We start from the raw sequence: 27,075 nt of genomic DNA, 5'->3' as shown, positions 1-27,075 counted from the left end.
GGTTTTGGTAATTGTTTTCTTTTTATATATAAATATATATTTTTTTATATATTTTTTTTGTTTATATGTAACCTGGAGAGGTCACTCGATAAGCCCATTCGGGTTTCTGACCTCTCCAGCACATACTCTTTTAATCTTTACATGTGTTAATGTATTTGTTGAGTGTGTTGAGTGTGTGCAAATAAATAAATAAACAGGCATGAAACAAGTATCATCAGATGCTAAAGAAGACCACTTAAAACACCTGAGAGCATCTCTAACCAGGTGCAGATTAGCTGGCAGATTTCCTTGTGGATACACCCAACTGTTGCCTGCTCCAATTTGTAGTGTTTAAGAGCAATACAGCATGCATTCATGAAGTGCCTGTGAAACCCAGGATATCCTACTGAGGACCACCCTGTTCCACTTACTTCTGTCATCAAGGGATACCTCGGGCTGGTGGTCAAAACCAACATAGACTAATTTCCCCCCCAAGCTATCTAGACAGCCGGCAGTAAGCAAAGAGTAAAATGTTCAACTGACGATGACATCACCTTGACTCCATGCTGCACTGTTAACACATTTAAAAAGAGAATGATGTTGATTACGCTACAACACCACATTCAGTATAATTTACCCAAACCTCAGCGCCTGTGTGCAACTGAATCCTGGACTTGCAGACAAGCAGGCCACTGACAGTCAGGGCTGGCACTTCCTCTGCTCATTCTCATCACTCGAGCCCATGCCAGTACTCCCTGATCACACATACAGTTTAGGTGGCACAGCACAGCCCCACTTTCATCACTTTGAGAATGGCAGCACTGCCAACAGCAGTCACTTTATTCATTTTGATAATATAAGAACGAAAATCGTATAGTATTTCTGGCTTTCAGCAAGAAATGGATTTCGGAAGACATACTTAATTAACAGTAAAATATGTTTGTAAAATTCAAACACATGCAAAACAAATGGTAGGGGTATGGGGACAAATTGGACTTCTAACTAGTATCAGATTAAATTTGAACATTATAACCATTATTTTGATTTCTAGCAATATCTCCCAGTAAACGTGTTATGTGTGTGCAAATATATGGGGCCACCGGGACAGCAAGGTAAAGGAGATCATTGTGAACGATGAGAAAACACCCATACTCTCTTCAAAATGCCTTTAGTTGAGAGAGTCAGCAGTTTCAAGTTCCTTTGGATCAGTGATATGGAGTAGCCCAATGATGACATATACATTTAGCTCAGCTCTGTAGATCTTCACAACCTTTACCATGTGCTACATTGAGAGTGTGTGTAGCAGGCAGCTGCATCACTGTGTGGTGTCCAAGTTGCACCACCATGGACTGTTAAGCTGTACAGCAGGTGATGTAAACAGCACAGTTTCTCACAGGCAATAAACGAGCAACCCTCCAGGACATTTACCACAGGAGACACTTGAAAGGAGGCCCACAGAATCATCCAAGACCACACTCGTACCTAGCCACAAACTATGCAGTCTTCTACCGCCTGGAAAACATTACGTGAGTATTATTTCCGGAGCCAGCAGGTTCAGGGCAGCGTCTTCCTCAATGCCATCAGACCGTTAAATGTATAACCAAATATCCTGCCTTTACTGCCTCCATTGTACAGTTGTTTTTTTGTACAATTTGTAATATCACTTTCTTTTTCCTTCATGTCCTGTTTTGGACTCTTTGGTTTGGTTATTTTCCCTTGTATTACAGTTGTGTACTGCCCTGCTAAATACTGTAATTATTTTAATGTAATTTAATTTAGTGCTGCAGATGAAGTAACATAGTTGGTTAAATTTAATTTAATCTGCATCAAAAATAGGGTAATTCTTACCATCCTCAAAGATTTTGAAAGAATTTGAAAAATGTAAGTAAAGTACAAGAACCTCAACATGGTAGATATCGTAGCCTACTTCAGTATACACTTAATAATATACACAATTAATACAATCATCAGTGAAATAATGAAGGGTATCGTAACTTGTTTATCTTCTGAAAGCATTAATAAAACATGTCAGTGTGTGGGAAGCCACTGTTTTAACAGTTATAAAAGTTAATGATACGCATGCGTGCAGAAATCGTTTTTAAGTGTGACTTATGGTTTGATATCACGTGCGAGCTAATGAGTTTTCACTCACATATCCGTTTCTTGCCTTCAAAGTTTGGTATGGCAGCGGATCTTGAGCATTGTTGGAATTCCTTTGTTGTCTTCAAATATTTACTTAAGAGACCAAAGGTTATTTTTCTTTTTATAATTCCTCTGAAGAAAGCCGAGAGGGGGTGAAAAATGTTCCCGGAACTCCCACAGTTCTTAGACTTCATAAAGCACAAAAATAACAGGATTGATTGAAAACAGCTATTACAATTGCTACATGAGCCATTTCTCAAATGTACTGATACAGTGAGAGGGTCTGTTATATTTAATTCACAGACAGAATCATTTGAAACCTCATACCGTGGTCCTACTGTTTTCCTCCAGAGTACTCTCCGGGAGCTGCAATATGGAGTTCTGACCCAAGAAGGCAACCATGGTTTACCTTAAACCCTCTAGTTCCATCTTCTGGGAGGATGAGGGACGACCTGGCCTTTAATATCACAATTTACTATACTGTACTATCATCACACATGGGTCCCTGGGCTATTACATCACAACTGTGCTACATTTTACTGCATGGCATTGTTCTAAATGGCACATAGGAAGCCAGCCAAGAATCCCTGAGGGCTTACTATGTAACCGACTGAGCTTGTTCCAAGCAATCACACCAAAGTGGAACCTGTATTGTTCCTCAACCATAAAACAAATAAGCATGAATATCTTATAAAGGCCTATAATAATGCCATATGATATGTTGGCATATTATGTAAGTGACTACCCCTCACACATTATAGTCTATCGTTCAGCCTATAGTCAATTGGATCAAGTTGAGAGTAGAGTTGGATCGAGAACCTGTGAAACAGACTAAAAAACACTTCCGTATCTGGTTAATTAGATGCTTTAGAACACTTAGTCTTCAGTGTCTTGGTTGTATGGTAATGCACAAACCAACCAGCCATATTCACACCAGCATAAACAAACTTTTAAAGGGGACATATTATGAAAAACTGACTTTTCCGGTGTTTGGGCACACTTTTTAGGTTATTGGGGTCCCTACCAGCACACACAAGCTTCAAAAAGACAAATATGTCAGTTTCTTCTGGGATGCTTATTTCGAAAAAGGGGGGATTTGATGGTCTGTTCCAAAATACACCGACTGATGACGAAATTGGTCGGTTTTCATTAACATATTATACTCCCACGGGAAAGCTCACCAGAAACTCAGCAGTTGATTGGCAATTTAGTCTAGTAGTAGTTAGCTTTAGCGTCCGCTAGCTTTACCGTTAGCTGTATGCTAACGGTTAGAGCTGTGAGTCTTTGGCACTGACTGTTCTTTGGCTCTTTTGTGAGCTCACGTTAGTCCTGCCGTAGTCTGGCTGAACGGGTTTCGCCAGTGTCTATTAGCGCTGGCGTCGGCTACCAACGCTGCACCTCCACTTCCTGTTGCTGGCGTTCTCGTATTGAGCTCCCCCTCAAACTAGGAAACAATTCGCTGACAGTCAACCTGTGTGCGTCTGTGCAGCGCTCTCCCTCACACACACACACACACAGTCACATTACTGTAGACAGAAATAAAGTGTGGCGATACTTCGGGATACTAATAGCGGCGGTCTGGGACGCAGTCTAGCTTTGCCTAGCTTAGCTGTCCCACTTCATTGTACAACTTCTCCCGGGGAGAAATACACTCATAAACTCTGGACAATGAAGCGTGAGGGTTTGGATAGAGCAGCGGACCTTATATAACTAACCAGCCAGATTAAGATCCGCCGTTCCTTTTCTTTGATTTACAGGACAACGGGCCGCCGTTGAGTTACCAGAGATAACACTGCGTGACTAGTTAATTCCCGTTAAGTTATCCCGTGAGCTCCTCGGGGGTTAAAGTGTATGGTGTCTTGACACGCTGGTGTAAAAGCAACACACTTTGTGTATTCCTTTTGTCTTTAATAGTTTTTTTGTGGCGTTTGCGGTTGGGATTTAGTTCTTCATCCTGCTACCTGCAAGCTGTCTGATTGTATAGCTAAAGTACACACCGCAATAAGTCTGCGGACAGAGTGGTTATAAGCAGGTGTGGTACAAGCAGCAGTAGGCCTATTACATGATCTCCAGTGTAATGTCATACACAGAAATACAGTAAGTTGCCACTGCTGGTGTTTGTTTCCTGTCCGATATATTTCAAACAGCACACAGTATCACTCAGAACTTGTTGCTTCTTGAGCAAGGGCTATACTGAATTCATTAGTAGCCTATCTTATTTTATAGTGGAAGAAAACATATATTTTCATCAGTTTGTAGCTTTGCCATAACAGATGTAGGCTATGATGTAGGCATACATATCAGCTAGGCTACATGATGTAACATTGAATGTGCCATGTTTTACAGCTATCTGAGTGACCTGACGGAGCCACCAAGACCGTCACACTATCCGTTCCATCAGAGGAGGATGTGTTCACTGGGTGGGACAGGTGGTCTTCTTCAGGCCCAACAACTGGGCAGTTACATAAAAGTTATGGCTTTGCTTCTGTTTGATATGTACACTTTATATTTTCATTCCACTGGCTATGAATAAACTGCTTTATTTTTAAGGATGTTTTTGGTATTTTTAAAATGTAATGATACTGTTTTATCAGAGAAAATATTCAGCAAGATAAAGGGGTGAAATTAAAAATGTATAAGTCTATGTGGTCAGAAATTGTGTCCAACATCCTGACTATGAAAATGTGAGTTTCAAGTAATTCTTTACAACAGGTAGCAAACAGTGACAGTAAGCAACACAATGCATTTTTTAACAGTAAAACTTTATTATGAATGAGTGATCACAATACAAATGATACATTATCTACTAGATATTGAAATGGTGTCAGATCATTTGCTGCTCTGACAAACCTAAAGCATTGTACATTTTTGCATGTCAACTCAGTATCGTTTCACAACCAAAGCTTTTTCACTCCACTGGGCTGGAGATCATTCCACAGACCTGTAAAGACAAACGTAAAACAGGGTGTATGTTACCAGTTTAGAGAGTTTATGCATAAATACTTAGCTCATATTCTGTTATTGACTGTGACACAATTAAACGGTATTTACCTGAGGATAATGTCAGGGAAATCAGAAATCTTGATGCCATTTTCACAGTTTTCAGCTCAGACTCCTGTCTGAACAGGTTCAGTTGTACATCTTTTAGTTTAGAACTGGTTAGTGTGCCGATATTTGTGGTAGAAAGGAAGCTAAACATGTTTACATTGGTCTCCATGCTGCATTGGCCAAAAGTAAACAAAACTGACAGCTGGGTGTGTGCCATGCCCATATAGGTTGGTATAGAGTAAATGAGCAGGGCGGTGCATGCACGCCCATGTAGATCTGACCAGTCAGAGCAGACTAGGATTTTTGCTAAGGGTGGTAGATGTCAAAACCAACCTTTTGAGATAGAGAGCAGAAAAGGCTGGAAAAGGCGATGAAGACATGGGCAATGGTAGAAAACTAATGGGTTTTTTGAACAATAAACCATGAACCTTTTCTAGTAGACCTTGGAAATATACCTTTAAAACCGAGATTTAGATAGATAGATAGATCCTTTAATAATCCTTTACAGGAAATTACAGTGTCACAAACAGCGTATGGACAGACATAACAAACACACATTCCCTCATAGCTAAAATACTTAAAAAAAGATAAAAAACAATAAATACAATAATAAATACTACAAAGTGCAAAGTTATTTTTGTGCATTATAAAATCGTATGGCAGCTGGTAAACAGGACTTCCTGTAGCGCTCCGTTTTGCACATTGGTGCAATTAGCCTGTGACTGAAGGTGCTGCTCTTGATCACCTTCAGGGCGTGGAGTGGGTGAGTGGGGATGATCATTATTGTATGCAGTTTGTTGAGGATTCTGGCCTCTGCCACCTGCTGAACCTTGAGCTGCTCAGCCCCGACCACTGAGCTGGCCTTCTTGATCAGCTTGTCCAGCCTGTTTTTGTCCGCTGTGCAGGCGCCTTCTCCCCAACATGCCACAGCGAAAAACAGAGCACTTTTAGCATAATATTTGCCCTTTAACTTTTGACAGTGTTCTTTACCAACACAGTAATTATATTTCTTCAAAGGTGGTCAAGTTTCCGTTATGCAATCAGTTGAATTAAGCTAAAACATTATGTTCCAGTTTTTAGCATTAGTATGAAAGGATAGTAAATAAACTCAACATAAAAAATAAGACCACAAACAGGAACTGTAAACTTGTAGCAAAATATCTAATAAACGTTTATTTTGAAAACAGAGCTTTTATTTTGAGAAACCGGATAACGAGTAGCCTAGCTAGCTAGCAGACCACCGTTCTAAAAGCAATGGATGAGACTTTAGTGATGTATTTGATGACACTTATCGGCGTGGGGGGTTACACAAACGTGGTAGACCGTCTGTACCTGTAGATTAATGCGTAGGTTCATATACATACAGCTAATATACGTATGGTTTCACACCCCGACGCTGCTGTCTCTAAACACGGCGAGTTTCGTTAGCTTATTCTGTAATAAGCTAGGTTAGCTTTAGTTTGCTCAATAGCAATGCTGAAACACAGGGTAGTCGTTACTCCTATTAAGCTAATAATACCGTAGTAACTTACCATCAAGACGTAAATGACCGGGTCCTTCATATTTACAAGAAACTTATATATATCTGAAAACCATTAGAAAGTAATTACTTGACGATAGAATGTATCTAGAAATACAGTTCTGGCAGCAGAGGCTGTGGAGTTGGTCCCATGGTGTAATGGTTAGCACTCTGGACTTTGAATCCAGCGATCCGAGTTCAAATCTCGGTGGGACCTCGTCCTTTTAATTTGTCAGTATAATATGTATAGTAACGGGAAACTGGAATTCAAATGTAAAGCGTTGATGACATAAATGGAAACATACAACTGGCATTATGGTTCTATTTCACACGGAGTAATTATGCCTGACAGAAATGGCTTTTTGGTTTTATTAGCGCGGCTGAACAAATTAGCCTACACCCCCCCCCCCCTTCCCAAAAAAATATCCAGGAGGCAGCAATGCATCAGTAAGGATACCATTTAAAACCTTGAAGACAATTTTTTGTCACGAATCAAGCTATTTCAAGGTGAGAAGTGCAAAAAAATTACATTTAGCCTACAACCTTTACTGCTTGTAACAAAAGAGGTGCATTATAGAGCAGGTCTTTTCTTTTTCTTTTTTGCATTTAATGAAAAACAACAAATTAATAATGCCAATTTGAATGAACATATATTAAATAGATATAGAAAGAAAAAATATCTGAAAATTAAAAAAATGCTTAGTTTATTGCATTTGGCCTTCCCTTGTGTTGGCTCTCTAAAATATTGTCATATAATAAGGGACTTATGGTATCTGTCAAGCAATCCATAGTTATTAAAATAGGAAAAAAATACAAAGTAAATATTTGGGTTAAAATAAAAATAACGCTTACATTGATACACAGCATAGCACAGATGATGCTGCCAACAGTCTTGCAGACATAATCTATTTTTTTAATTAGCCCCGTTAGCATAGATATTGGCTGATTATCTCACAAAGCAGACCGATTATTAATTGGTCTACTCTCTAGTATCAAGTATTTGTTCCAGTCTGCAATAAAATATAATTCAAATTAAGCCATCAAATGATGAAGCACACACACTGTAGTTTATTTGATTTTATTACTTAAATTCCATGTCGAAAATGACCGTTCTTCTCACCAACTCAAATACTGAAATATATTACTTCCTTTACATAAAAATCCCTTATGAAAAATAATGGTTGAAAAAAAAAATCTAAATACTGTTACAGTTTATAGAAAACACATGGATACCAAAAAACTAACAAAAAAAACAAACATCATTACACAATAAAGTCTTTGGCTTAAAGTTAAACTCCTTTCAAACATAGCTCACTTACTTTGTTTTGCTATGGTTATGTATTTGACACGAATGCTTGAGTTTCCGGCCTGGCTACATTGTAGATGTTCCTATAAGAACTTAAAGTAAGGCTTTTTATTATATGCATGGGTAGCACAACTAATTATTCATGTTTTGTCCATCATCTTCTAAATTAGGCCTACATTTGTTAATTTAGCCAATAAGGCTGACCTCCCTTTTTTGTTGTTTGCTTATGTATTTATTTATGTATTTAGCTATATAAGATTTTATTGTGCATCTTTTAAATTGTAGGGTTTACCGTATACTTTAATAAAAAATACACTTTTAATTGTTTAGTTGCAATGGGAACAAAAAGCTGTTATAAATATGTAAATAGTAAAATGTCGCCAAATTAACTTTCTCCTTAGATAACATAATTTATTTTGTTTACTCACTTACTTTACTGTTTTTCACCTAACATAGGCTCACGAACAAAATTGCAATTATGGCACTTAAACATAACCCCTCAAAAATCTGACTGTTGTGACTGTAATTCTACCCCATTGCTGAAGACCTTCTAAACCATTTTTCCTTTAGCTCTAGATGTTGATTCACAATGTTATTTATATAAGTAACACTGTGGCAAATGGATTGTCACTGACGCGAATCGGAAGTTTTTTGTGAATTATGTTGACATGTTAAACAAATAAAATAACTTGAACAAATGAAAAAATCTCACTTTGCTCTTCTACTTACTGAACTATTTCTCTATAAATGTTAGTTCAGGATTCTGTAAACAAAACAATCATAGAACTGAGCACAGTGATGCCACCTATACAAATACAAAGACACTTCATAAAAAAAAAATGGCAAAATCATACTAATATTTCCCCCAGATCCCCAAACGTTCCAGAGTTTTCAGATTCTCCTGCTCGCTCTCATCTGTGTAGCTGTGGTCCCAGCATGACTTTATTGATAAAGTTGACAATGGCCACCGCTGGCTGCTCGGGATCCATCTCTGCAAACAGGTGACACACGTTCTCTGTGGCACTGCCCGTCCGCCTCGCCACGAAGCCAAACATCCTGCAGCAAAAGGAGCCATTTAAAGGTCAAGAAAAATAATATTTTACAATGAAAAAAATAACTGTTAATGTAAATTAATGTTACTTGGAGAGGTCAGAGTAACACATCTGATTGTGATTTTTTAATTGCCATGCAGAGTATAGCACATTGTACCAGTCAATAAAATCACTAGCAAAGAAAAACGCAAAGGTGACACAAGCACTTACTTGCTTGAAGTGCTATCAGAGTTAGTCCACCTGAAGCGCGGGTACACAAGATAGACACAGGGACAAAACGTAGGAAAACGTGAATAACAAAGACTACGTTTTTTTTTTTTACAAAGACAAGGTTCTGATAGAGGTCTGGCAGACACAAGCAGAGCAAGAAACGGACACAAATCACAAGAACCTTATATTTATAAAATATAAGTCAATGCAGAAAGTATGTGTGCAGCAGCAGCAAACACACACATACACACATACACACACACAATTTCACTTCATTTGCCAAAGATGATCAGCAGTTTCAACATATACAACAATCAACATTTACAAGCACACATTATTTATTTTTTTATTCATTATACTTTTAGTTTTCAATATGTCTCTCAGTAACCCACCTCTGGTCTTGGGGGTTGAGACTGCTGAAAGTCACACTGCTGAGTGGATAGTGCCTCCTGAAAAATAGCCTGTGTAAACACATATGGCATTATGACTCATTTGTCTTTGGCATTAGCTTAAGGAACACTATGTGGAAAAGGTTACTATCATGCTAGTGCACATACTGAGTCATGCATAAGGAATGTAACGCAATAAAAAAAACTCTTTGATCAAATTACTAACACTGAATTGTAAATCGGTTTAATCTGCGACTAGCAGTAATAGTGTTGTGTCGGTGGCGTACCGTCTTTTGCTGTCGGTTAGAGTGATGCCCTGTGAAGACACTTTGAAGTGGACCATTGTTGCCACCGGACGAGAAGTCAGAGCCAAAGTACACTTGGTTGCCTTGGAAACTGCCTCAGGCCCCGTCAGAGACTCAGTTTCCACAGAGTTCAGGTAGAGCACGTTGCAAGCTTGTTTATGAGAGAGAGAGATGAGAAAACATGGATTAACATAAACCCACCTGGGCCTATGTGTTCTTACGGCTCATTCCCACTGTAAATAATGAGGCTTGAGCAGTCCCTGCTGGTCAAAAGTAAGAACTCCAACAAATTCATTCATCTCGTCGGAAGAAGTTCATGTTGACTACAGAGTTGCTGTAAACAAAACAAGCTCATGTCCTACCTGCTCCTTGTTTGAGGAGGTCAGCCGCTGTGCTGGTGTGTGTGGCGCTTTGCATCTCCTGAAGCTCCCCTACCAGATCTGAAACATCACAGTCTTCAGTTATGAAATAATACCACCTAAATGTTCGAGGATCCAGCCTGTAACTATTGCAGTACACTGCTCCATTTTGAAGTGTTTAATAGTTCTCTCTTAATGAATATATAAATATACTGTACATATCTTATTTGCAATGGCAGACATTTATTCTGGAACAAAAATCCCAACATCTACAGTAAATGCAATGATGGATGATTGTACCCTTTTCTGGAATGCGAAGCGCACATGGCAGAGAGATGGGAGTAATTGAATGCTGGTACACTAGGGCAGATAAACTTCCTGAAAACAAACAGACAGACGAAATCCGATTATGATTAAGACAGTTTAGAAGGCATTTTAAGAAATAAAAGAGACTGGGAAGGAAGAAAAGAAGAAGAAAAAACACTTTCTGTTTCTGTAGGTTTACAGGTCAAAACAATCAGTTTCAGTATCCTGAACAAATATAAATCAAACATTGCGGTAGTTTTATCTCCCAGATCACTGACCGAAGTAAGACTCATTCTGACAGCCCTTGATCTTCACTCCCCGTGGCCCCGTCTCGATGAGGAAGTGTCTAACCAGCTGTTCCAGAGGGTCCCCTGGGAGAGCACGGTCAAAAGAGAGGGAGAGAGGATGAAAAATATGGCAGACTTTCCTGTTCCAGACCATATTCTGTAAGGTGGCATGGACCAACAATTCAAAGAATATATGATTCTTATTACTATAGACTTATCAAAACCATAACGCTTTAGTACATTATACTGGCATCACATTTACATACATCATTTGTTGAATGGGAGTACTTTTGTTACAGGCTTATTACACAGCAGAGATTTTTACTAGTCATCGAAGGAATAGCACATGTGTTGGTTATAACACAGACAAGAGATCTTTTCTGGGACACTGTGATGCTGAGCCAGCATTAACCTGGATATACCTGGACCCGGAAAACTAAAGCAGTGGAAATCAATTCAGCCATATTTGATTTCATTATTTATATGCCTGTGCTTTTCCTAGTGTCACAGGTAAAGCATTTCTTTTTAACATATAATTGATATTAACTTAATGGATACCTTTGCTGCAAATGATGTTGGCATTAGGAGGTGGGGTTGCCACCTTGAGGGCCAGACCGTAGGCCCCGTGGAAGGAGTTACTGTCCCTGATGAGAAACGTTCCTGGCTCCTTGTCCTTCAAAACTGCTATGGCTACGGAAGAGAACACACATTAGAGTTGGAACGTTGTGCAGTATAAAATAAGTTTCACTCTACTGTATTTCCTTAATCATTGATTTTCGTAGAAGACTGGATTTTCCGCTAATGATAAACACAAACATTGCTTAATCCCTCATCACCCTTTAATACAACCCTTACCTTGGTCTCTGGAGATACCCGGTTTGTACCAGTACTTGGAGCTGTCCTGGACAAACTTAGCATTGACCCTGACGTCTGCCTCCTCCCTGCCTCCGTGCGGTAGGCCTACGGACCCCCGTCTCTGCTCTGCCACGGAGGGGGAGAAAGTGACGTGGTGTGGGTGGGAGGGAGCGGAGGAGGCCCGCAGGACGGAGTTGTGTCCGTTCAGGGACAGGACCTGCGTGGTCGAAAGCCGTTTCTTCTCGGGGAGGAGCGGGGGCTGGATGGCGGGGATGGTGATGGCGGTGTACCCGGTGTATGGTACACGAGGCACGTTGAGTAATGGGTAATAATAGGAAGCCATGGGGAAGGTTGGCGTGTGATATCCGTCGGGCACAGGTGACGGTGGTTTGGTGTCTCTGTCTGGAGTCAGTCGTTGTACTGATGTGTTGTCTGTAGTTGAAGGGAGAAGCTGAGGAGAAGATTGGAGGTCTGGGGAGCCAATGGGAGAGTTTGGGGAAGTGGTGGAAGGGCTGGAGCTCAGACTGGCAGACGCAATCATGCCGCTGCTGTCAGACGGCGTATCGCTGGGGAGGGCAGAGCCATTCAGTTGCACTTGGACTGGCGGGATGGTGACAGTGGCATAGTTTGAAGTAGACTGTAATTTGTTGGATCCCTCTGCACTACCTGTGATCTTTGCCTCTCCGGGCTTACCATCAGAGCACAAGCTCTGCTCAATTGATGGTTGTGTGGAGTTTATGGATATGTCAGAAGAACTTTTGGTTTGAGCGTCTCTCAGCTCTGGCGCGAGGGAGTGAGTATCGCTGCTGTTGGCGTCGGGTTCCACATGTGTAGTAGAGCTTTCTTGGATTCGTGGAGGGCTATCCACAGTTACACTAAGGAAAAGGAAAATTATGCGAAAATAAGAAAATTATCTAAAAATGGTCGTTTTCAGCATGGGTAGATGTCTGAAGGAATAGTTTTACCCACCTGTCTTCTGTGTGTGTGGGGCTGCTGCCACCAATCATTGTGTAGTCATGATCAGAGTCCAGCCCTGGGGTACTTGACTGGCCGATAGAGTCTGATTTGCCCTCTGAACCCTGGGATATGTCATCCTCCACATCAGCCTTGGCCATTTCCACTTTGAGAAGCAAGAAATAAAGTTTTAACAATGAAACGAGAGGGATAAATGATACAAGGAAAAACAAATATTATTTAATTGTAAAAAAAAACCTTTCTCGTTGTATCCATTATTACCTGTGTGCTGCTCAACGTCTCTAGAACCAGTGGGGGTGTCCGGCAGTCTGCCTCTACCAGGAGAGGGGCTACTAGCGGGCAGAGGTGAGGCCGATCCGGAGTGGTACCCTGAGACGTAACCCCTGCTCTCGTGGCTCTCGGCCGGGGATGACTGATGAGGAGAGCAGGGGCAGGAGTGTCGGGGCTGTGGAGGGGTGTGGTACCCACTGCTGGCTCCATCCCGCACATCCATCAGAGAGCGGGGGCTGTGGTAGCCCTGGTGAGGGCCCATGGCGTATCTAGGCTGCTCAGGGCTCGGACCCTGATCCAAAGGGGAGTGGCAGATGCGGAAAGCCGGCATGGCTGATTTGCACTTCCAGATTTCCGCCTCTCTCGCCACCTCCCATGGATTCTCACTCTCCCATAGTGGAGGAGGGGCCTCTCTTGTCGGTTGTACCCCTGCCCCTTGGGGCCAATGTGGGTTTTCTAACTGGTCCGGGTGCAGTGGGTTGAACGTCCTCACTGAGGCTACTGATTGGCGCTCTCGCCTGCCGGAGCAGTCCCGACACTGGCAACCAGAGGATGGCATTGGAGAGCTGAAGAACAGTTCCCTGTAAGGGCTGGAGGGCAGTGATTGGTGGGAGAGATGAGTGGACGGACTGTGGCCGGAATAATGGAAGAGGTGACACTCTTCCCCAGTGCAGAGTCTGTTGGAGGCTGGGAGGGTGTGGCTGTGTGGTGAGTGGATATTCTCAGGAGTGGAGTAAGTGTAGCAAGGCCTGTGGAGACAGGAGAGGGGCGGGGGCGGACGCTCCCACGGCAACTCCGGTAAAGGATGGCCACTGTGTCGATGGCAGTGTTCCATGTGAGATAAATGAGGAGGCGGAGACATGGATTTGGATGGTAAGGCCGGCAGGGTTTGGCTCTTTGGATTGTTTTTAGTGCTGTTGCAACGGCCGGGACAATGACCATTGGAAAGGCAGGCTTCTCGTTCCCTCTCCCATCCGACATCGCCACACTTTGTACCCACTTGACCCAAAGTGTGCTCTCTCCTCAGACCCCCTGGACTTGACGGGTCTCCGTCATCTAATATGGCTGTCTCTCTATCCCTTTGTTTCCCTCTAGTTTTCTCCTTTGCTTCATCTTCCCCTCCTTCTCTCCTCGGAGAACAGTCAGAGGTTTCTCTTTCTGAACAGGAAGGTGGCAGAGACGCGTCTTGATCAGAGGGGACTGAGGAGAGCCTGGAGTCAGATGTGTAGGTGAGAGGCTGAGGCATGCTGGGAGTTTGAGGCTTGACTGTTGGGCTGCTGGTGAGGCACCCGTTGGGTGACGCTGCTGAGGCAGTGGAGCCCGGTCCACGACGCTTCCTCACCTGGGCGTACAGGCTGCCATCCAAAGGGCCCCTCGTATGACAGATATCTGGTAGAAACAAGATCGGAGTGTAGTGTTTTTACATTTTAGACCTGTGTGTGTGTATGTGTGTATATGTGTGTGTGTGTGTGTGTGTGTGTGTGTGTGTGTGTGTGTGTGTGTGTGTGTGTGTGTGTGTGTGTGTGTGTGTGTGCGTGTGCGCATGTCTTACTCTCCATGCTGTCTTGGTGGTGCAGGTTGAAGTTCTCATAAGAATCCCATCTGACCACAGGGTCTGTGGTGTTGTAGTCCACTCTGATGGAGGCGTCATTCTTGCGGTATTCTCGACCTTGGAAAGCAGGCATTTTTTATTATGAAGCATATGAAAATAGTACAAAGAAGTAGAGTAGGTACTTGAAATTCATCAAAGGATGCATTGAGAGGCAACTGATTATATTCACCTTTCATTTTTTCTGGCCCATTGGAAAAGATAAACTCGACTGTAGCATCTGGAGGGAACCTGTCATCTACAGAAGGACGAGCATAAAGGGAATGACCAAAATAGCTGTTGGCTTGAATAACAGAGACAGAGGAAAACATTTCACAAGAAAGCTTGATTTGTTAAGTGTAAAAAAATATATTTAAATAAAGATGCTTTCACTCTCAATAGTTTTTTTTTTTCTTTTATAACTGAGTGTGTGTAATATAAAATATACATAATGTGCAAGCTTGAGCATTTAGCACTTAGAGCAACTGTCATGAGACTGCCACCCACTTAGCCATGCACAAGTATTTCAGTTTCATCCAAATTGACACTGTCATTTGGTAATTGTCTGAAAATACATGCAAAGAACCGCACTGGTCTAAAAATAATTGGGGCTTGAATTATGCAGCCATGGAAACCATTTTAAGGAAGCATTGGAAATATACTGTACAACGGGAGGTTTTCCATTTGTTCTTTTATATTCTCATAATATATTACAATTTTGGTTTATTTTAAACACCCCTACAGAGCATTTATGTATTACAATGGTTTTCCTTGTGCACGTGGCATAAAAACTCTTCTTTCTGTAATGCATTCATGACGGTCTAAAAACTGAAAATTCCTCCTACTCACTATTCCATTCATTTCATATAAGAAATAATTGGGCCTCTGTTTTTATTTTATACCTGTGCAGGCCAGGTCCAGTTCAGTCTTGCCAAACCACAGCTGGGCTCCGTGAACAGTGCAGGTGTGGAACTGGACTCTGAACACCACCTCCCTTTCTGCTGCTCGACTCCTACGGTGGTAACACTTCACCTGCAAACAAGGGTGCAGGTAAGAAGGCAATGCATACACAATACTTTAGCTTATTTCAAAACAGTTATAGGTCTTCAGTGCGGGTTGCTGCCAGTACATCAGTTTGTCGTGCCAACCGATTATTACCCTCTGAGATGAATAAAGTACCGGTACATACATATCTTCCCAGGTCTCTAAGGGCTTTGGATGTGTTTACCTTCTTGACATGCAACACAGTGTAAAACAATGGCACACTATGTTCATAGTCTAGAAATGAATTGCAGCTTAAGTGGTTTAAAAAATAAAACACACAGGCTTTTTAAAGGAAAGTTAGAAAAGGGCATCAATTAGTTAAAGTTCATGATAAGATTGAATCTCACCATAATGTCCCCTTTTAATAATAGCGCTGGCTCCATAGTCACACACAGCTTCCTTGCTCTGGAGCTCTGGGGATCACTGGACATACACACACACACACACACGCACACGCACACGCACACACACACACACACATTAAAAACGTTTTTAGGAGGGCTATACCAATGCAAGAAATACATAAAACCAGTCAAAACATGTCTCAGTTGGGTAAATCAGTAGTAAACAACACTAACTTTAACATAAGCACAGAGCAGCCTACACCTAAACACAGACAGTGGCCTCTATACAACAGCTGTCAGTTGGACAGTGGGCAGAAAGGCTGTCTGTCCGCAGGAGCTAAGCGGGAAACACAGTGGTGGTGACGAGTGGCTGTGTGTACTTACTAGACTCCTGACGTGTAGACCAGCTGTAAGGACTGGTATATTTTCACGAAAGGGTAGAAACCTGCAGATATATAGAAATAAGTGGATTGGCATTGTTTCTTAAATTCATTTTGCTCACTATTCAAAGAAAATAATGACTATAGCAAGCGGACAAGCTATTATCAAGATGAATTGGTGAAGAAAACTGACCTCCTCCCGCTTGGAAGTTTGGTAGTGATGGGACGAGGACCTGATGGAGGAACAGAGGACTGCTGTTCATTTTGATGGAACCTGACAGCAGACCGCCAAAGTAGTAGATGTACCTGTAGGGTGAGAGGCAAGGCAATGACGTCATGACAGCAGCGGCACAGGATAGTTATACTGTATGTGGTAGAGGAGAGAATTACAAAGATACATGAACGTGTCCCACCTGCTCTGAGATGGCTGCAGGGAAGACGAGACTTTGTCCTCGCAGAACTTTCTCATTGCCAGGGTGGTGAGCGCTTGTTCGGCTCTGTGGACACAAACACAGGCGTATTATTAAATGCTTTAGTGCAGATCTGTGCAAGTAAAGACTGTTTCTGTTTTTATTTAAAAAAGTTACAGGGTGTCTTCTAGAGGTGATGATGTGTATGTCTAGAATAAGTCATGGTTGTTGTTGGTGACTTTGTATCTGGTTAGAGCCGTTAACAAATTTGATAACAAATAAACGTATAGTTATTTCTTAAAGGGTAATGGCAAACATTCTTTCTTGTTTCAGCTGATTTTGCAATGGTACAATGAATATCTTTGGATGTTTTCCAATTTAAATATGTCAGCATTTTGAAATTGTGACATTTTCCCTTTTTTTTACACAATTTATAGACAAAACCTTTTTTCCTTTTTGGCCTTGATGACAAACTATAACTGATTAATAAAGAAATGAATGTGGTGTGCACAGTTTTTTTTTTGCAATTGTAGCTGTAAGGTTGATTTGATTTGAGCCCAATAGAAATGTATCATGCTTGTTATGCATGGTGGCCCTTTTCAATGTCTTTAATTAAAAGACAGCTTTGAGGTCAGCTGTAAATTCAACACAGAAAACTGATATGTATGTTCGATTAACAATGGTGCAGATTACCCAGCTGATATCTTGCTGTAGTGCATATAGGCAGCCACGATGACCCCTGTCCTTCCTTTGAATCCCTGTCAGAACACAGATCAAAGTGAGGATGAAACACTATTATTCACTTCTGTTTAGTTTGTTATCCCTCACAGCAATGGCCGCAGATTTGTATTCAGGTGGCACTTACCTTGCAGTGGAGAACCACTACATTGTGTGGGTCAGAGGTCAGCCAGGTCTCCATGGCTTTACAAACAGCACAGATTCTGTCCAGGGGCGGGGCGTGAAGATCAGGCCAGCAATAGTCCTGCACCTGAACCCAAAGGAGAAATGATTAGAAATCCTTGTTTTTGAAGTATAGTCCATTCATTCCTTGCATATATGCAATGATCTCATTTTATGTTTGTTTATCTCAGTTGTGTCTAAGCAGTGTGTGATCTGGTCAACTTTCACAGTGTAAATAAATACCTGTACCTTTGGGTTTAGTCTGGTGATGTCGTGTCTCTTCTCTGATAAATTTAGCAGCTGGAAAAGGCAGAGACACATAACAAGATGTCAGAGATGTATACTATAACGTTTTTTTTTTTACATGTTAACCACATACTGAGCAAAACAATTTATAGTTAATAATCCCTGTCAACCACAGATAAGGATTTACAACAATAACCTTTCTGGATACTTACACAAATATGCAAATATAACATTTTTAATCTGTTTTTATAACATTTGTCTTAGCATTTGTCTTTAACCATGACCTATAAATCTCAATTATTGAGTCCTTCTATGAGATGAATGACAACATTATGTTTATATTCCTTATATTTTCGTTTTTTATGACTGACCAGGAACTTGTCTTGGTGCTTGGACTTCAGCATGGAGGCCACCTCCTGCAGGTTTCTGCGGTAGCGCTGCTCCTCCAGGTTTGGCGGGAAGAAGACTGAGATGATCCTCTCTGTGATGTAGGTGAGGTCAAAGTCATAGTGGCGCTCCATCACGTTCTCCATCATTGGTTCCACACTTTTACTCCTGGACATTGTGAGAATTCATTGTTTTAATACATCCAAAAACAGTCAGTAGGCGCTCAAGACAGCCAAAATGTAAGTCCTTAAAGGTGCACTGTGTAACTTTGGGTGTGTCAGAGAAGTGAACATTTTCTAAGGTAAGCTACCATATAAGTATCTGGGCCCACCGTTTTGTTAACAAACATATTCTAGTCTTAAGTTTGGTTCAAGTTGCCTAATTATATTTAGATTTATGATGAATATAAATATTCAATACAAGGAACAACATGTAGAGTAAATATGTTTAGCTAACTAACTGCTGGCTCTGCAAATGTAAACAAACCCCACGCTTCTGAAACTGTTTATTCTATTGTGCATTTCGTTTCTGAGTATATCACTGTTTTCCACATCAAATATCATGAGTGTGTGTGTGTGTGTGTGTGTGTGTGTATGTGACTGTGTAACTATATTTGACTCAGGCCTATTGGTACCTTGGCAGGGAGCCTCTCTTCTTCTGTTGTGCAGATTTAGTGGAGCCGTGCTGAGAAACAACCAGACAAGAGAAACTCTATTGCAATGTTTGGTTGAATGACATCATATAAAACAACTTTCTCAGCAGTACATGGAAACGCACTCACCAGGTCTGGTGCTGAGGTACAGGTGGAATTCACCTGAAATAAAATGAACACATGGTTGGTGTTTACAGCAGTCACATAATGAATGACCTAATGCTAGCTAACACACACACACACACACACACACACACACACACACACACACACACACACACACACACACACACACACACACACACACACACACACACACACACACACACACACACACTATGAACCAGCACAAGCCAAGTCATGTGTTTGGTTTAATGCTCTTGGTCCCGCTCCAGCAGCTCAGATGAAGGGATAGAAGGATGAGGGGAGGAGGAGGGAGAGAAGGGAGGACGAGAGATTCATTATCACTTTCCTTCTGTCATCAGCAGCAGCTGGTTCGAAGATGAGACTGTCAGCACAGATTTGGCTGTTGATGGGTTAGTGATCAACGCACGCACGCACACACACACACACACACACACACACACACACACACACACAGCCTTGTACACTTCACAAACACGTCCTGAAATTTCTGTAAAAAACTGGAGTTTATTTGCACATTATACAACTTTAGGCCATTGGCAGAAGAGTATAATAGGAGATACTCAATAACAATGATTGATTGTGCTCTTTTGCCTCGTAAAGAAGGTGGAGAAGGGAGAGACGGATAAAGTTTACTGGAGGAAGACTATACATGTGGCGTGCAGTCCTTGTGCTCAGCTGGTGAGCCAAAAGTTAGTTGCCTAAACCACAAACCCATGTGTACATGGAGGGATGGGGAGAGGGATAGATAAAAAATAGAGAGAGAGAGAGAGAGAGAGAGAGAGAGAGAGAGAGAGAGAGAGAGAGAGAGAGAGAGAAGAAAGAAAGAAAGAGAAAGAAAGAGATGGGAAGCTATTTGAGCTACGAAATGGAATCAAACATTCTGTAACCCAGTAACAGTAACTATGGGCTTCAACTGTAGGGTCACAGGTGACACCCTGTCAACTTTTGACCTTTGAACTGCCCCCACAGGATTTATTGCCAGCTGAGCTGAACTCTGTGGCTGAGTGCAGGGCAGCGCTGACAGGTGTCAGGCAACAGGTTAACAAGCCAAATGCCCGACAATCACAATGAAATACAATGTAAACAACCAAAACAGCGGCGATGCTAGCAATGCACTCAATAGAATTTTTGTGTTGACAGAGCAAGCCAGGGTACAGCAAGCCAGGGTACAATCACTTCTGTAGAATATTTCCATGACTGCATTTTAAAATGTCTATTTATTAGATTGATGTCATAACTTCCAGGTAGATATTGCTTTCTAGAACCAATTTGTACACCATCCACTTTGACAAAAAAGGCAACTAATGCTAAGATATTTCTGATCCCATAGATTGTTTTTCACCCCTCCAGTTGAGTAGACATTGGATGGCTGTGTGTCATGTAAGCATATGATGTCAATGTCATCATGCTAACATGGCATGGAAACTGAGGCAACCATTCAGAAATTAATTTTACCATTGGTAAGGGATTGCGTAATTTGCTGCATAATGATCCTCGGGCAGTTTCTCAGAAAGACACATTAATAATGACTGTAGACTGATATGGCTTTTAACATAATTATAAACATTATATAACATCATGTTGCAGCTGATTTGATTTGGGCGGTCACGGCAGTCATGGCAGTCTGAGACCAGTGACTGTCTGGGATGTTCAAAATGAACACTAATCACATGTTATACCAGTTGCTAATTAGCTAAATCTTTCGAAACAACAAACACTAATTTAGGTGCTATTGTTGTTTAACTAATGAATTATTCTGAATGATTTATCTTCAGTTCATTTGAGTTTATTTTTAAATTCATACATTTGCAACCATCAAAGATACCTTGAACATTATTAGTTTTAAAGAGTTCCCATCAACAAAATATGCTGTCGCTGAGCTCTAAAGATGATGTCATTACGTTTCTATGGTCCTGCAGGTTAAATACTGTAATTTGTATTCTGTTATGTTTTGTTATTATTTACAATTCCTTGGATCTCTAGATAATATTAACATCCTGACTTTCTTGTCAATCCGTTCTTTTCGCATTCCACCACAGCACAGGCATACTCTGTACTTTCCAGTGAATTAAAGTACAGCGTTAGATGACAAACAAACATGTTATACAACTTACAGTAGGAAATGAAAGGACACGGAGATTCAGCCATAGGGCGAGCGCTCCTCTCTTAATGGGTTTAATAACGGTGGTTAAGTGGATAAAGTGGTCGGCTCCAGGAAGGAACAGTGGGAGACAGACACAACATACACATGTGTACCCGCTTGAAACATACACACGACACACACGCAACATAAGACAAGGGGATTTGAACTTATAGAGACAGAGAGCACTGACACGCAGCATAAAGACAGAGGAGGAAGACACCAGAGTCCACAGGAAACAATTTGCAACAGGATCTTAGCGTTGGTCAACCTGGGTTCACACACACACACACACACACACACACACATATATGCACAGTGTGTACACGTGTCTTTATTGGCTCTGCCAGCCTCAGGGTCTTCATTAATGCATGTGGACACTGGAGCCACTGGGAACGTTGCCATCTGGTTCAGTTCGTCCTGTTCATCAGCTAGCGTTTACTGAGGTGCCAATGACGGCCCTGGAGCCCACCCCCTGGGACTGAATGTCACTGTCTGGTCTGTGTTTACTGGCTGACTTGTTCATCAACTGGCACTTTTAATTCATTCATCAAACAAGAGCGATGGCCAGTTAGCTTAGCATAAATACTGTAAGCACGGGGGACACAGCTAGCCTGGTGTTGACCTTGTCCGTTAAGCGACTTAAAATCATCAATATATTTTGAATGTAACAATTCATTTATTCTTCAGCTGAGTTCACAGCAAGTTTCAGCTCATTGTTTAGCTGTCCGCTCTCATCTTCGTTTTCACACGCAACAGGCAGTCGATTCCAATGAAAAAGCTGTAAAAACCCACTTTAGCCTACTATACCTGCCATTGCACCAAACAAAGGACAGCCACACTTAGTGCAGACAATAGTGGAGCAATTAGCAGCTAAAGAGACAGATATGTTCCTCATGTGTTGGTAAAAACAAAAACAGAGCTAATATAAAAGAGAGAGAAATATTGGACACAAACACAAGTGAATGTTAATATAATAACTGCTGGATGAGTAAATAGGCAACAGTTTCCACTGTGAACGGGGTGATATGTTTCGTTTGTGTTTACAGTTTGTTTCCACTGCCCCCGAATGGCCACAAAATAATTGCAGGTTTGAAGTTCACTAATTAACACAAGATGGTTTGCCTTCTGAAAGTGCTGGGCTAGCTACTTTGGTTTCCCACTGTGTCCAGTCTTTAAGCTAGGCTAACTAAGCTAAGCGTCTGCTGGCTCAGGAGAGTGGTTTAAATTTTCTTATCTTAGTCTCAGCAACGAAAGCAAAGCAGAAGCAAAATGTCAAAGTGTTTTCTTTAAAACATTTGTTTTTACCAACGAACGGTTCAAAACCCTAAAATAAGCAATCCGAGGGTTTCCGAGGGTGAGATAGATGTCAAGCGTTTGCTAGATGCCAGTTGAGTTAGCTTAGACTGGTAACAAGTAAACAACTAGTTTGACATTGTCAAAAGTTAAACAAATCCTCCTGCCAGTACCTCTACTTGTCTGTTTAAAAACAATGTCTCCAGGCTTAACTATTTTGTGAAGACAAAATCATCTTAGTCTTTGGACCATGCACTAATTCCTGACATTTAAAGCTGATCAACTGACAGTTCGACTGGTTAATCAGCCCTAATCTACATTAAATGGTTGATTTTAACAGTAGAACTTCACATACAGGTTTACTGGCTGATAATCCCCTCCACAACAGAGAGATTGTGGCACAAATCTTAAAACGTTGTCAATGCCACATCTCAATTCATCACTCCTATCCTAGCTCGAGGAAATCCAACAGAGAGAGAGAGAGAGAGAGAGAGAGAGAGAGTGGGAGAAAAAATGTGAGAGTTAGAAAATGTAGCCAGGCGTCAAACAAGTTTCATTCTGACAGTCAACTCAGTGCTGACATCACACTCCGGAGAGGGAGAAGTGAGTAAGCCTTTCCCGTTTGACACAGGAAAAGCAAAATAGCCACAGCTTATTCCAAGTTCCATAGAGTCTCACAAAGAGACTCTCAAGCACAAAGTCCAAAGAAGGCTAAATAAAACTCTGACTGAAAGAGTTGTTAACATATCAGCCAGAGGGACACATTTAGGAGTGGCTGGGATTTAGGAGGCTTCACATGAAAGTATGACCGACCCCCTATCTCTTTCTCCTCTCATTATCGCTCTGCCTTTCTTCTGTTTTCTCTCATCTTTGATCCCTCATCTTTCTGTATCCTACTCCCTGCAGTCAAACACACACACACACACACACACACACACACACACACACACACACACACACACACACACACACACACACTACCTCGCACGCCGCCTCTTTTTCTACTGTCAGTGCCCAGGGACAGGATAGCCACAATCATCCCTGCTGTGAGATACACAAGTATGCACTCCCCCTGAATAAACAGATGGCTATGGACACCTCGATAAGCATCACTCCATAGCTGAGGCAAATCGCTGTGTAACCTGCCCCGGAGAAGAAGGGAACAGGAGGAAGCAGGAATGGAGGGCTTGAAGAAAAAAAGAAAGGAGGATGAAAGGCATCAAGAAGAGGAGAAGCAAACGGAAACACAGACAGAAAGTGAGAGCAAGCGGCTGGATGGGAAGAGAGATGTCAACAGCTGAACATGCTGACCACTGACACAGCGCAGAGAGATTTCACACAGCTATTTTGATAGAGCTCCTTATTTTAGACCATACGGCCCTCTGAACAATTAAAGGCTCATCTTGTCTACTTATATCCATTATAGTCATCCTATCACAACCTCAGCAGTGGTGACATTCACGAGAGATCTGTACAACAACATGTCTATGGCAACACACATTTGTATTTGGTCCTTGGCGCTTTGCCTAACTAACACTATTTAACATCCGATTATTGGAATTAACACATACATTTATCACCACCATAATGTCAATACCGAATCAACACATGGCGATCAAAAGTAATATGTAATAAATGTCATGATGCCTTTTAAGCTCAATTGTTATAAAGACATTGTTATGATCATGGCGAAGAAAATAAGAAATGCAAAATTCATGGAAAATGAAATGAGGCTTGCCACGTATCACTTGGCTTAGGCTCTCAGGAAATGAAAAGCAATGGGTAAATATAAACACTGTGCATGCATCAGACCTTGTGTGTGTGTGTGTGTGTGTTTGCATTGTCCCTGTAATAAATTATCGATAAGACAAGTAAAGCAGTAAAATGAAATTAACCATTATAATTATTTGTACACAGTGTGGAGTGATGGCTATATAGCAACAGGAACGTGACATCAATAAGTCACCACCTCAATCAAGGTACACAGATGTTCATCTGACAGGATTTTCTATCCGCGACATCTCTGTCAACTCCCATCCTGCTGAGTTCTCTCTCTCTCTCTCTCTCTCTCTCTCTATATATATATATCGACTTGGCCACTTCTACAATCCAATCGAAGCACAAGGACACATAGAGCTACCTTAGAACAGCCTGTCCAACCCATCTCCCGTGGTGAGACACAAACAACAGGAGAAGGCCAAATCCATGACACTTGTTGTCATGTTGCTCAATACACATGCTGGATGAGAACCCTAAGAAGCTCACAGCATCTGGACTACAGCTAGACCAGCCAAGTTTAGCATATAGCAGATGTGATAGTCATATACAGTACATGTCAGCAGCAAGATTGCATTGCAGAAGTGCAAAAGTTTGATGTATCACCTTTTCATACAGTCACTTTTTATAATGAACTTTTCTTATCCTGTTCCAGCTCCACTGGCGCTAATGAGGACAAATTGAAACCCCTATTATGTACACTTGAACACTTGTTTATTACACAGGGCATATAGTCCATATAGCGTCATAATTGCTATATCAATCCATAAATCAGCATGACACATTAACGGAACAGCTGGTGGGTATGAGCAGAAACCGTATCCATCTGTATTTCACTACACAACATTAGGATCCATCAGATGATGTTAGGACAGCTGACTGGGTCTGGGATACAGCCGTTTGTCTGTCAGGCAATAGATGGTCATAGATGATAATCTATATACACAATACACAACAAAGACATGTATGCACAGTGTTGACGTAGAGAGATGCAGTGGATGGGCACTGTGGGAAATTACACATGCTACTGCTGCAGCACACAAGTTACATAAATGTCAGAATAAGGTTAAGGTAGATTTTCCATAGCCTGGTAATGTGCACACATAGTGACAACTATCTCATTAAAAAGTAAATCTTGTGAATTCCCTCTCTGGTATTAAACATTTAAATCTCTGTATTATTTTTTTTAGTAGGTCACAGCAGGAGTCTCTGCTTGATTTTTCTGCACTTGCTTTAATCATAGTAAATGAAATCCTCTTTCTGGGCTAAAGCAAGTTGCTCCTCGGCCACAGCTTTGATGAAATAATATGCACAATCACATGCTGCATTATCAGAGCAAACACTGCACAGAGGCTTCAGAAGAGTTCACAATTAAAGGAAAAGAAACGCTCAAAAAGTCAAAACTGATATGCCCGAGTATCTACAGCTGGAAGGCTTTCCTCAATACAGCGCAGAGCGTGTTTTTACCTCTCAACAAGCAGCTTCAGTCTTTCCCTCTGCCTCTGAGTAGTCCCGTCTGTGGAGTGGGATACACAGCCTCCCTCTCTCTGTCTCCCATACGAGCTCTCTCTGCTCACTTCCTCTCACCAGCTCTCTCCCTCCCTCCCTCACCATAACACACACACAGTTCCACTGTGCCAGCATGCGCATGCAATAAAGCTCTCCCTCCCTTTGCTATGCCTGTGTCATACGCACATAGACAGTAAAGCACGTCAACTCTGCAAGCACTTTCCCTTGTGTGTGCACTCTCTATTACACGCACGCTTGCATGCATGCACGCACGCACACATGCACGCACGCACACATGCACGCACACACACACACACACACACACACACACACACACACACACACACACACACACACACACACACACACACACACTGACACTGGCCAGCCCTGCAATAGTCACAGGGTGCTGATGTCAACTGACCTCTCCGGTGGCTTGAGGCACAGGCAGACAGAGGTGGCGAGTGGCAGAAAACGTGGCAGCAGGACAAAGAGGCAGAGTTAGATGGACAGTGCCGTTGATAAGACAGATAGACAGACAGGCAGACAGACAAATACAGTAAAAAGAACATGCTCAAAGGATGCAGGAAAAAAGCTTTACTTATGACTGATATGGAGATGGTACCAAGATGACATGACACACTGATGAAAGCATTTAAGACTTGAATAGAAGGAAAAATTGCAGCAGAGAAGGTGTGAGAAGCTTTAGGTGCAACTGATTAGATTAAAGGCAAAAAAGAAAGATGATGACAGCGAGACGCAAGAGGTGAAAGAAGTAGACAAGAAAAGATGCAATGTCTTTATATAAAAGAGGAACGTAGACGAAACATACAGTGAGAGCATGTAGCGTGACATGAAACAGACAGCAAATATGCAGCCTTGACCCAATGTTCACCCTTTATTTATGAATACCCCCAATTGGGAATGCATACACACACTCGCACTCATACACACAGTCTGCCTCCCCAGCTGCCCCTCACTTATTTGTGTCTCCCCGACAGATCCCTCACTGGCAGGCATCTACGGCATTCTTGTTATTTCCTATATTTACCCCCTCAGACTTCTCCTATCCAGATTGATCATCGTCCCGTGTGACGCTGTCCACTCTGGTCCACGGCGCCGGCCTCTCCTGCAGCCGCCAAAAGTATTTTTTTTTGGTGGGGCTATCACCGTGGTGACCAGGGGGACGGGTAAGACTAAAATAATAATCCTCTTTTAATACCTGCTGCCATGGCACAACAGCTGGTAGTACCA

General features: G+C 41.8%; 1 protein-coding gene across 2 annotated transcripts in view; it reads right to left on the bottom strand.

Annotated features, from left to right (window-relative positions):
• Nucleotides 1-7,802: 7,802 nt before the first annotated feature.
• Nucleotides 7,803-27,075, bottom strand: part of LOC307249934 (tensin-2-like) — a 33,281-nt gene continuing 14,008 nt past the window's right edge. The window contains exons 4-27 of one of the 2 annotated variants that reach the window (XM_080026834.1): nucleotides 19,083-19,115; nucleotides 18,936-18,985; nucleotides 18,286-18,469; nucleotides 17,918-17,968; nucleotides 17,634-17,756; nucleotides 17,462-17,526; nucleotides 16,772-16,855; nucleotides 16,552-16,664; nucleotides 16,363-16,423; nucleotides 15,982-16,057; nucleotides 15,493-15,622; nucleotides 14,784-14,849; nucleotides 14,555-14,671; nucleotides 12,994-14,391; nucleotides 12,727-12,877; nucleotides 11,758-12,632; nucleotides 11,461-11,592; nucleotides 10,894-10,986; nucleotides 10,610-10,687; nucleotides 10,313-10,390; nucleotides 9,933-10,101; nucleotides 9,649-9,717; nucleotides 9,257-9,286; nucleotides 7,803-9,050 (exon numbers count right to left, since the gene is read on the bottom strand). In XM_080026834.1, the coding sequence (XP_079882960.1) occupies nucleotides 8,906-9,050; nucleotides 9,257-9,286; nucleotides 9,649-9,717; nucleotides 9,933-10,101; nucleotides 10,313-10,390; nucleotides 10,610-10,687; nucleotides 10,894-10,986; nucleotides 11,461-11,592; nucleotides 11,758-12,632; nucleotides 12,727-12,877; nucleotides 12,994-14,391; nucleotides 14,555-14,671; nucleotides 14,784-14,849; nucleotides 15,493-15,622; nucleotides 15,982-16,057; nucleotides 16,363-16,423; nucleotides 16,552-16,664; nucleotides 16,772-16,855; nucleotides 17,462-17,526; nucleotides 17,634-17,756; nucleotides 17,918-17,968; nucleotides 18,286-18,469; nucleotides 18,936-18,985; nucleotides 19,083-19,115 (4,371 nt within the window). In that variant the 3' untranslated portion in view covers nucleotides 7,803-8,905. The remainder of the gene's footprint in view (nucleotides 9,051-9,256; nucleotides 9,287-9,648; nucleotides 9,718-9,932; nucleotides 10,102-10,312; nucleotides 10,391-10,609; nucleotides 10,688-10,893; nucleotides 10,987-11,460; nucleotides 11,593-11,757; nucleotides 12,633-12,726; nucleotides 12,878-12,993; nucleotides 14,392-14,554; nucleotides 14,672-14,783; nucleotides 14,850-15,492; nucleotides 15,623-15,981; nucleotides 16,058-16,362; nucleotides 16,424-16,551; nucleotides 16,665-16,771; nucleotides 16,856-17,461; nucleotides 17,527-17,633; nucleotides 17,757-17,917; nucleotides 17,969-18,285; nucleotides 18,470-18,935; nucleotides 18,986-19,082; nucleotides 19,116-27,075) is intronic. The other variant, XM_080026835.1, reaches the window with a different exon arrangement.

The sequence above is a fragment of the Ammodytes marinus genome (assembly GCF_949987685.1).
Source record: "Ammodytes marinus genome assembly, chromosome: 4".
Taxonomy (NCBI): Eukaryota; Metazoa; Chordata; class Actinopteri; order Uranoscopiformes; family Ammodytidae; genus Ammodytes; species Ammodytes marinus.
Note: the sequence above shows the minus strand (reverse complement) of the source record. Positions and strands in the feature narration are given on the sequence as shown.